This window comes from Leucopleurus acutus (genome assembly GCF_964270905.1).
Source record: "Leucopleurus acutus genome assembly, chromosome: 1".
NCBI classification, from domain to species: domain Eukaryota; kingdom Metazoa; phylum Chordata; class Mammalia; order Artiodactyla; family Delphinidae; genus Leucopleurus; species Leucopleurus acutus.
The window spans coordinates 121,239,004-121,251,126 of NC_139142.1; the positions used below are offsets into that span (position 1 = coordinate 121,239,004).

The 12,123-nt window shown below is 35.8% G+C and overlaps 1 protein-coding gene across 7 annotated transcripts in view; it reads right to left on the reverse strand.

Annotated features, from left to right (window-relative positions):
• The window catches only part of DMXL2 (Dmx like 2), a 161,557-nt gene that overhangs the window by 64,870 nt on the left and 84,564 nt on the right, over positions 1 to 12,123 (reverse strand). For 5 of the 7 annotated variants that reach the window (XM_082847056.1, XM_082847054.1, XM_082847057.1 and 2 more), the window contains exons 14-17: positions 11,047 to 11,136; positions 8,564 to 8,681; positions 4,075 to 4,194; positions 585 to 812 (exon numbers count right to left, since the gene is read on the reverse strand). In XM_082847056.1, the coding sequence (XP_082703182.1) occupies positions 585 to 812; positions 4,075 to 4,194; positions 8,564 to 8,681; positions 11,047 to 11,136 (556 nt within the window). The remainder of the gene's footprint in view (positions 1 to 584; positions 813 to 4,074; positions 4,195 to 8,563; positions 8,682 to 11,046; positions 11,137 to 12,123) is intronic. The other 2 variants (XM_082847059.1, XM_082847058.1) reach the window with 1 other exon arrangement.

Genomic DNA, 12,123 nt, shown 5'->3' on the forward strand with positions numbered 1-12,123 from the left:
TGGAATAGTCTTGAACCTCCAATTCTGGTTCCCCAAAAACACTATTCGAGGAACTCCTCAATTCAAATTCCACAATGACAGAACATTTTAAAATACAGATGCCAGTCCTGCTCTTTAAACTATTTTACCAACCTTGCTAATGTCAGTATCGCTCTAGGCAAACCAAACTCTAATCCTGTATCCTATATTTTTCCCCCAAAGTATCTGCCAACTCTTGGTCAAACATACTTAATAACAGCAATACTGTGGATGAAAAGCCTTAATTAAAAAAAAAAGCTTCAATAATTCACATACGACCATATTTTTCTTTGCAATTTCACTATCACAGTATTCCTATTTATAGGAAATCACAGCATAGGCAAGAAACCTTGCATTAAAACATTCACACTATTTTCTGTCAAGCTGATTACATTTATCACAGGAAATTATTTCTAAAATAGACATGTTTCTAAATAGAGGTATCGTTAGTAGAAAACAAATCTTTATTTCAGTGTCAACTCTGCACATATTTCAGAAGAGTTCACCCATTTTATGCACTGAAGATTGCTCTGAGCTACAACTGTCCGGTCTTAAAGTTACGTTACCTGCTGAAGGCGTTGCTCTTATTACTTCAACTCCTACCGGGAGATCAAGAGGTCGGCTATATACCCGTCTAGAACTCAGAATCAGTTTACTAGCAGTTTGAAGGTTGGCGATTGATGAAGAATGTGGTATGGGGCTCACACTAGGAGAGGTTTCTGGAGAAGAGTCTATGTTCTTCTGTCCAGGGACTGAAAGTAGACTCTCTGATGAAACACCTTCTGAAGCTTTAGCTTTGAAAATAAATTAAGAAATTAAGAAATATATTAGTATCATCACTATCTACATGAGCTAGATAATATTTTGTGATGATTTAAGAAACATGATTTCTTAAAAGTGCTCTGGAGACAAGATCAATTTTCAAACTTTTGCTCAGTTACCTTGATAGAATTTTTTTTTTTAAAACTATTTTACTCTTTCTTAGCATCAACAATTGCATCACAGGGATATTGTCAGTGAAGAATCACAACATGTAAGATCTAGGAAAAAAACAAGTTCTCTAGTCCAGTGTTCTCAACCTTTAAAACACATCAAAAGCTTGAGGAACTTTTAACATGAAGGTTCTCAGGCCTAACCACAGAAACACTGACTCAGTTGTTTTGGGGTAGATCCCATAAATCTGCATTAATAAGCAGTCCAGGTGTTTCTGAAACAGATGGGTCATAAGTCAAACTTTGAGAAATAACAAGGTACAGCCTCACTTAATAGATGAAGAAATTTAAACTTGGAAAGCTTACTGATTTTCCTTAGGTCATAAAATTAGCTAGCGGTAAAGAAGACATTAAAATACCAGCCTACTAACTATCAAGTGCTGAAACAAGATAATAAACAAGAACATATAAAAGTTCCAAGAACATATAAAAGTTCCAAACAAATTTAAGATAGTATTAGTTGAATGGCTTTGTAAGCATATTGACCTTGATCTTTGTCCAAAAAGCTTCCAGCTTTCACATTCAGGTGGAGTGTAAATCTCTAAGCAGATTTAGTTATCTGTGCTTCTGCTACATGTAAGAGATACTTGCATCACATTTATTTATTTGTATGTCCATCTCCCTCCCCGCCATTAGACTATGAATTCATCAAGGGCAAGGATGAGGTCTTATTAGCTTTATACATCCCGAGTAGCACCAGAATACGGAGAGATAATAATCAATCCCCTTTTGCTTCTGGTGGATTTTAAATACGCCAATCTCTTTTATAATGGCAGACCACTAAATAAGAAATGTGAGAACATTTTTTGTAAAATAGAATAAGACGACAAACTTGAATCAGTAGTCAGAAGACAGAAATACTACTCCTACTCTAAAACTAACTAGATATGTTGCCTTAAGCAAGGTACTTCATCATCTGTAGCTATTTTCTCACCTGCAAAATAAGGCTGAACTGAGTCATTTCTCTTTCTGTAAACCAGGCAATTTTCTAATGCATATATCTCATGCAAAGAAAGAATATAAGAGCAGGGGGAAAAAGCAAAAGAAAGGCTTTAAAGCCAGAAGACCTAATTTTGAAACTTAGTCTGTGACAAACTAGATGTGTCATTTGGTCAAGTTACTTAATATTATTCCATTAGTAAACTGAAGGTAACATCTATCTCACATATATAAAGTACCTATCTCAGTGCCTGGTACCTAGAAGGTACTCCAAATGTTCCTTCCCCACCTAAATGTAAGTCTAGTCTATCGCTTCACCCTTTGCCAGGATTTTCAACACACTGCTAAATTCACGTATCAGCTTTAATGGCAATGTACACCATGTTAAATCTGCTGCACATTTTAGAACCACAAGATAGATGCTTTATGTCAAAGCTAAAGATAGCATATGATTTGTTTGCTTCTACTGTAATCTTACTGTTTGTGACCTTTTACTGCTGTCACAAGCAGAGTAAGCAAGGCAACTCTATACTAGCCCAGACCTGAGGGGAAGAGCAGTGGGATAGTTCCTTCATAAGCAGGGGGACAGAAGGCATCACATGATTCCTATCCTACCACAAGGATCTGTTGCTACCTCTATTAATCTCTTCAGAACCATTCCTGGCTCTGTGCTCAACTCTAGAAAATACTATATTCTCTGGTGGGTTAAGAATTCTCTTCCCGGAGGGTATTATGCTAAATGAAATAAGTCAGACGGAGAAAGACAAATACTGCATGGTTTCACTCATATGTGGAATAGTTTTTTAAAGTAGTAAGTGAACAAACAAAACAAACAAAGACTAACACATAGATACAGAGAACAGATTGGTGGTTACCAGAGGGGAAAGGGGTTGGGGAAGGGCAGAATGGGTAAAGGGAGTCAACTCTATGGTGACAGATGGAAACTATACTTTTGGTGGTGAGCACACTGTAATGTATACAGAAGTCAAATTAGAATGCTATACACATGAAACTTATATAATTTTATAAACCAATGTTACCTCAATTTAAAAAAATAAAAATAAAATTCTCTTCCTGACAAGCTTTTATCAATAGATCACTCTACTCTTGCATTCCTGTGGAACAACATGTAACGCCAAGAATTAACGCCAAAGGCTTTGAAAATTTTTTTGGATTCCTCCTACCACAAGATGATTAGGCTCAACTAGGCACAGGTAAAGGTTCTATTGAATCATTTGGCCTTTCCAGTCCCAGTTCATGGCCCAGTTAGAACTGCTATTTACACAGTTATGTGATAATGTGGATTAGGAAGAGAACAAAACACATATACATTATTATTTCTCTGTATTAAATGTTTAGTGTGTATAAAATCATTAAAATTATGTAACCATCAGAAATAATAAAATATTTTCAAAACTCAAATATTTTGGGTTAATCAGTTTAAAGTAGATTCAGTTTGATATGGCTAACTATGCAATTCTTCATTTAAACAAGTATCTCTCAAAAAGTAAGTTTGTTTTAAAAAGAAAGATTTATAATCAATTTCTGTACTTCATATTACAGATCTTCTAATTTGCTAAGACATCAATATGAATACGTATAGCAAAAGCACGGCTGAAATATTTTTTTTTAATCACTGCTGCATTTCCTAATATTCTACAAAACCAGTTCCTCTTTTGAACATCAGATGCTCAATCACATTTTCTAAATAGCAAATCTCCTTCTTTTAGTGATGCTAAAGTAATGTGCATGGTATCAGATGGCAGTGTGTATTAACCAACAAAAAAATACAGTATTAATTCTATGGGCAAAACTGATTTATAGGACATGGTATCTAGAACAGAGTCATAATAGGCATTTAATAAATATTAATTAAAAAATAATCAAACTTTTTTTTTCAATATGTCTTATGTGCCCGTTGACTGGTTTGCTTTTAGATTAACCTGTTTCATTAATGATTTATGGCCTTGTAATTAAAAGTTTGGCCTATACATACTTCAGTTCAGCAACTCAGTTTACAGTTCACTGGATCTTCATTTTAAAGAATTAACCAACCTAAAGCATATCCAATAAAATGAATTTATTTCATATCATATCTACATAAAACTGTAATATAATTACTTACCTAAACATGCCTGTACAGATTTAAGATGAAGGTGCCACATGTGGAGAACAGAGCAATTATTGCTGTCCTTTTCAATTACTACTAGAAAGAACTTTTCTGAAAATGGTGGTGGTCGATATCCTATTGTTAAAGGAAAAGAATATTTAAGTTAACGTGTTTCTATAGGGTTAAGAGAAAGACATTTTAAACAAAATCTCTTGATATGTATAGAAGTTGGGAGGAAAGGGAAGAATAGGTGTATAGAAGCAGTTTTATATAACTTTTGTGCTAAAAGTTAGGTGGCTATCAAAGACTAACACGGCTACATCAAAAGTACAAAAGTGAACATGAAGGGATACCTATTGGTCAAAGATGGGACAATTTGAGCATCAAAGAATAAAAATGAATACAATTTATTAAAACACATTGAGTTCATAAGAATACCAAAAGAGAGAGGGCACATAAGAAAAAAAGGAAAGGAAGGACAAGAGGACCAGAAGGAAGAGCTGAAAGGAAGAGAGAAAAGAAGAGAAAGACACAGAGAGAGAATGCAAGAGCAAGAGAGGGAGAAAAAGAACAGGAGCAAGTCAGCCTCACTGGATGCCCCCTGAAGTAACTGGGGCACTAACTCCTTAACTGGAAAATTGGCAAGTAAATGGAAAGAATGAAGTAAACATGTATCCTGCTTTCTCTATATGTAAAATAGCATTTTTTAAAAAAATTAATAGTTATGGGTGGAGGGCCAATGATGGTGGTGCAGGAGAGACTTTTTAGAAATTTTATGCATTTTTTATGAAAAGACATTATTTGTGAACATAATGTTCCCTACTGACAACTGCATTTTTCATATATGAAAATGAGATCTACAAAGGACAACAAAAACTTCCTTTAAAAATGAAAACCTATACATTATATGAAATTATGGGTGTGAAACTTTTGAAAATTGTGAACCAGTATAGAATTTAAAGACTCTTTCATTCGATAAAAAAGGAAGGAAGGAAGGGACGGAGGAGAAAAAAGAGAAGAAAACCCATAATGGCAACTCATTGGCAATGAGCATTGCTAAAACTCAAACTGTGGCCTCTAAATACCATGCTCCATTGGAAGGAACAGTCTGGAGGGATGACTCCATTCTTGCAAAGGCTATCTACCAGATAAGCCTGGCATAGCTTGCTGTGCCTGAAAGAAAGGAGACTATCAAAAATAATGAGGTTGTGTCAAAAGAATTCAGGACCAACTTGAAAGGGTCTTCACTAGCCTAATACAGGACAATGCGAGAATTAGAATGATGACTGCAAACTGACTGAAATATGCTAAGTACATAAAAATTCATGAGTGATAGGAGTATATCTTTGTATGTGTATTATTCTTCAGCAGTTTTTCTAAAATGGGTTCATAATGATTCACAAAATAAAAAGAAAGACAACAACAACAATAAATTCATCCGTAACCACTAGCAGCAACCTGGGCACAAACTCCTTTGAAATCATCAATTAAAGGGAAAGAACTAAGCACTTTCCTAAAAATAACTCTATTTCAAAATAGCCAAAAAGCTGCCATGGATAAGGGAAAGCTTTTCCTTACAAATGCTTTCCAGCTAATAAATAAATGAGAACTGATAAAACTAGAAAATCACACTTGTGCAATCCTTAATGAAATAATTGATTGGAAAGCAACAGTATCAATGGAAGAAACCACAAGATAATAGATTGCTGGCAAATTTTACACTGGTGCCACCAGGTGAATTTTCTGAACCTTAGCATCACTAAACATGAGACATCCTAACATTACGTTCTTTCTTATGACCTTCTATGATGAACAAAGCAACACCTAGGAAGTTGAATCTGGGTCAAATCAAGTCTACAGAGGTAATTTGCACTTTACAGGAAAAATTTTAAATGACGTCACAAGTAACTGGTCAGAGAAATTCCTATAAAATAACTTTCTCTAACACAAGTCTGTGGCATGGTAAGAGTATAAAGGGGGATTACGTTAGCTTAAAAGACTCTTAAAAAATGAAACACAATGTGTGGACTCTATATGGACACGGATCCAAACAAATTAAGAACAAATAACCCTGACATTTTTTTGAGACAATTAAATGAAGTAAATCTATGGACTAGTTATTACAGAATTCTGAGAAATTTCGTTATTTTATCAATGTGATAACAGCACACATGTAAGAAAGTCATTTTTAGAAATGCATAAAGTACACAGGAGCGAAACAACATGATGGCTGAGTTTGCTTTAAAATATTTCAGGAAAAAAGGAAAAGAAAAGAAAATAGGGTAGGTAAAGCAGGTGACAAAATCTTAAAGTCATCAATCTAAGTTATGGGCATAGGAAGGTTCATTTAACTATGCACGCTACTTTTGTCTGTAACTGGCACTTTTCTTAATTAAAAGAGTAATTAATTTTTAACTAAAACTTAGAAAGTACAAAATACAGCAGGGTCAGGGAAGAGGAGAAATACACATTTCAAGTCCCTTAAGAAAACAGCTATAAAATCAAGAGAAACTTTGTACAAAAACTAAAGGAAAACCAAGAAAAGCATCAGGAAATCTTTCAGCCTGATTTCACAGTGACATAAAGAAATATCTGGGATTGACATATATACACCAGTATGTATAAAATAGATAACTAATGAGAACCTGCTATATAGCATAAGGAACTCTACTCAGTGCTCTGTGGTGACCTAAATGGGAAGGAAATCCAAAAAAGAGGGGATATATGTATACATATAGCTGATTCACTTCGCTGTACAGCAGAAACTAACACAACATGGTAAAGCAACTATATCCCAACAAAAAGAAAAGAAAAAAACAGAAAAAGAAATATCAAGGGAATTCCCTGGCGGTCCAGCGGTTAGGACTTGGTGCTTTCACTGCCATGGGTCCAGGTTCGATCCCTGATTGGGGAACTAAGATCCCACAAGCCAAAAAATATAAATATATATATCTCAAAAGAGGGAAATAAAATAATATTTTTAAATGCAGGTCTTCCAATTAAAAACATTATTTAAAAAATACCAACCTTATATAAGCATTGTTTTCTAGTAGGTTGGCATGTATTCCCTGTTAGAAGTAGCATGATAATTGATAGTTAGATTTGCAGGAAAGCGTATAAAAAAGTTTAACCCAAGTAAAGGTGAAATACTATGGAAAAGCACATTTTAAATCTATACAGTACTGTTATGCTATAGTGACAGTGAAATAAAACTGAACGTGACAACTGAATAACTTAGAAAGAAGAAAAGTTCTGATCTATGAAGAAAGATGCAGGAAAGGGAAAAAATTATTAGTCTGAGGGGTGAAAAGATGTTTGAGCTAAGCCTCACAGAAGACAGAACTCATTCTGATTTTCCACTAAAGAAAACAAAATTAACTGTACAAATTCAGTAGAAATACCTTCCTTAAATGACTATACATAATTCTGTGATAAAAGCTATACTAAGAAAATTAAATATGTCCTTCTGGATACTTACAATCTATAACCAAATGAGATAAAATACCTGGAAACCCTTTGTAAACTAAAAACTATTAATCACAGAAAATGAATTCTTAAAGTAGGACATGTCTTTCCTACCTTCATACAGAAAGTATTCTACTCAGTATGCTCTATTTTCAAATTTAATTTTCAAATAGAACATGAAAGTTTTATAATTACAAAGTATAACTTCTAAAAGGAATATTTAAAGCTAAATAATAAAGTTTAAATATCATACGGTTTGTTCTTGAAAGGTCTTAGGAGAACTACTTTCTTTCACAAGAAGAAGAAATAAATACAACCCTTCAGAGAGGAAAACTATGAGATGGTACCTTTAATTCCTGGTATACCATACAACATAAAACCTAAGCGTACCTAAGCTTCCTGGTATACCATACAACATAATATCTCCCTCCTATATTTATCAGTAATCTTTAGTAAACTTATATTAATTGGCTTCCTTAAGATACCAGAAGGATACTTACTACCGACCAAAACAATTTAATTGTAGAGTTGAACAACCGAAGTTAAGTTTTTAAACAATTAAACTAGGTTTCATAAATAACATTTCTTGGCAAAAGGCTATGTCACCAGAGAACCTGTCTTTCAAAATATAATTTTTACCCTCATGTGTTCTTCACCTACAAAAAAGCAATTCTGATAGAACTAGAGTATTTGCCAAAAATCACGAGTGATGACTTTAGATATAAAGATCCACACTCAATGAAAGTTTGAAGGTTTTCTAAGATTAAGGTATTGAACTCAAGACTATTTTTTACAAACTGTGTGGTTTTTTTTTTCTTTTTTTGCGGTACGCGGGCCTCTCACTGTTGTGGCCTCTACCGTTGTGGAGCACAGGCTCCGGACGCGCAGGCTCAGCGGCCATGGCTCACGGGCCCAGCCGCTCCGCGGCATGTGGGATCTTCCCGGACCGGGGCACGAACCCGTGTCCCCTGCATCGGCAGGCGGACTCTCAACCACTGCGCCACCAGGGAAGCCCCTCAAGACTATTTTTTAACAGTACCTTGTGATGGTTGAAAAAATATTTCTGTTTCCTTTTTCTCCATATCTTCTTTATGTGGTTTATATCCTCTAATGAAGTCTTCTTGAAACACATGAAGCAACTGTGTATTTGAGCCACACTACAAATAGGAAACAAGTAAAGTTTTATCTTTGAAATTCTGTATCTTCCACCCACTACCTCCCCAAGCACCCTAATATAAAACAGAAGAAAAAAACTCTCTGACAATTTCTATTCTTTATAGAATGACTAATTAGAGTGGAAAAAGCAAGAGAAAAAAATCATTAGATAAATTACTTTCAAAGATGCTATAGTCAACAGCAGAACTGTGAAACTCTAGTAAAAACAAATCAACAGGTCTGCATCTCAAAAAAAAAAAAAAACAGTTAAGTAACCTAGGCCACTCTGAGTTCAAAAATATCAGGTCTCATGACTGGCTGGAGAAGGCCATGCAGACCACATTAAGCACACTACCATAGGCTCTTTTTCTAATTCTACTTGAAAACCAAAAAAAAAACCCAGAACGGTCCTCAAAGTATTTCCAATAAGTCTGTCTAGTGGGAATTATGAAGGATCCTATAACAGCCAGTAGGAATGACACATCTCTGAAGAAATGTATTTACATTTAAGTAACTAAGATTTCTAAAAGAATAGATGAAACATCACAGTCAGCTGATGCTACAAAATCATGTTTGGGACCACACAGAGAAGAAGAGTAAAGATAATCACAAATAGCTACTTAGAATCACAAAAGTGAACTGAAATTCAAGGAAAGGCTAAATCCAAACAAAAGCTTATTACAGAAGTAGGTCAAGACAATTTGATGGCTGCCCCACAGATTTCAAGGAAGGCAAGCAGCTACGATAACCTTGGCACTGAATGTATGGGCTATAATCTTAGAGAATAAAGCAAATCAGCCTCCTTTCATAGTACTGATAGAAGGAAATAAAATGACTATGACATTAGGTTGACCCACAAAATTTTTATGAAAGTTATAAGGTACTTTTATGTCTCTCCATAAAGAAACATAAAAAAATCCCTTCACATTCATAGCATAAAAGGTCACCTTCCCCAGGGAAGAAGAATAAATGAAAGAAAAGGGAAGGGTGACGCTTTCATGGATACAGAAATCATACAGCACACGGGAAACACAGAATGATTTATAAGCCTAAGCCATTTATCAGTGCTTGCAGTTTACCAGCCCTGTGATAAAGATAGCCACAAATGGAAAGGGAAAAATCTTCAAAAAGTATGAAGTAAAAAGCAAAATGCTAGGTGAAAGAGGTCTGTAATAATATCCCATGGTACAGAGTAGAGAAGGGGCTACAGTGGGGAAATGAATTTAACTCGCAGTTCATTAAAAATTAAGACATTTATGGGTTGAAGCTAATACACTCTTCTTCCATATCCCTATAGAGTGAAAAAAAGGAAATCACAAGTTAAGGGTTTCCTAGGAGGCGTTAGTAATTTGAGTCTGGCAGCCACATTTCTGTTGCCATGAGCTGATGTGGTCATTTCTCTACATTGGTGGAAATTATGACATTTTCCCTAACAGAATGTGCAAGGCATCATGGAAAAATAATGACATAACACTGTGTTTATTTTTAAATATGGTTGGCTCTTTCTTCATTTCCTTGTTTGAAAATAGTTGGTAACTTCCTCAACAAAGTAACCTTTTTTCATATTTGGAATGAATATATTACTTCTATCCCCTTCAGTCCATAAACATGATCCTGAAGAAACAAATATGAGGGCTATGATGGGATTTACAAACTCCCTGTAGAGGGAAGGGTTCTCCTTCTTTTCTAGGTAGGGGCTAGGAAAGAACACTGCCTACACGAAAGACCTGTACTTAGAAAGTAAATGCATACTTTGATCCTACTTCTATCTTCATTTTAATGGATCTCATAAAAATATCTAATACTCAGCCTAACAAAGCAAACACTCTTAAAGCTGATGTCACCATCTACTGAGTTGAAATGAGTAACAATAGAAAAAGAAAAACCACAAACCATGCCTCTATGCAGCTGTACTGTATTTTCCTTCATGGCTTCCCTGACTGAATCAAATGACCTTTAAACAGGAAATAAGGCTACAGATACAATTCAACTGGAGAAAAAGAATTCGTAAATCATTGGAGATTTTCACTAAGGAAATCAAGAGAAGTTGGCTATATTTAGTATCAAACAAGAGAACTATTCTGCAATGAAATATAGTTGACTCTTGAACGGCACAGGTCCCCTTACGTGGGAAATTTTTTCAATAGTAATTATTACGGTACTACTCAATCTGCAGTTAACTGTATATGCAGATGCAGAACTGAGGATCCAGAAAGCTGACCGTAAGTTATATGTGGATTTTCTATAGTGAGAAGGGTCAGTGCTCCTAACCCCCAAGTTGTTCAAGGTTCAACTGTGTATCTTATGCATATTAAGCACTCTGGGATAAAGTATGTTAGTAACACCAATTCACAAGCATGGTTTTACTTGGTTGGTTATTGCATTGAGCTCAATAATGCACCCAGGTCGAGCAGTAGACTGTTGGCTCACAATATTAAACACTTCTCCAATAAGTTTCTGTAAAAAAAAAAAAAAAAGTTAATGATCAACAACATATGAATCTACTGTCAATATGACACAGCATCTCGGACATTAAAGGCCCTTCTAAACATTCACTGACTAACAAATGGCAATTCATACATTCAAAGAAATATTTCAACTTTCTTTACTCATTCTCATTTTAAAAATTAACTAAGGAAAAAACTCTATAGTGTTTACATAAACAGTATATAACTTCAAGGCATCTAGTTCTTTGAACATGTCTTCATTTAGCAACCTTAATGCTCCATGAGAGATCTGGCTGAGGATCTAGCCCTATGCCTATGTGTATGGTTTGCAGATCTGCAACGCCATTTAAAAGTACAACCCTGCCAGATCGAAGATAAGGGCGAAGGTTGAGAAGTGGGACTCTGTGTCTTGGGATGGGGATGTGTAAACTAAGAGGAAGCCTAACGTTGAATCCCAAAACCCCAAAACCTTTCTGCTGAAAAAAGCAGTTTTCCCTCTCCCTCCTTCCAAGCAGCCTTCTCTAGCATAAAAACTGAGATGCCGGGTTTCCCTTGTGGCGCAGTGGTTGAGAGTCTGCCTGCCGATGCAGGGGACACGGGTTCATGCCCCGGTCCGGGAAGATCCCACATGCCGCGGAGCGGCTGGGTCCGTGAGCCATGGCCGCTGAGCCTGAGCGTCCGGAGCCTGTGCTCCACAACGGGAGAGGCCACAACAGTGAGAGGCCCGCGTACCGCCAAAAAAAAAAAAAAAAAAAACTGAGATGCCCATTCTCCTCAGCACCACCTCCACTATTTACTACCTTCAGGCCACTAAGAGGAATAAGATCCCAGCTTAGCCTAGGAGTCTAAGTACAAGGTTGGCTATGGGAGAGCAGCATATACACCAGAGCTGTAGGATCTTTCCAATTTGTATCAGCAGAATTCCAGAGTGCATGAATGGGAAGAGATTATAGGGTTATTAGACAAAGGAAGACAAAATATGTGCTTGGGTAGGGCT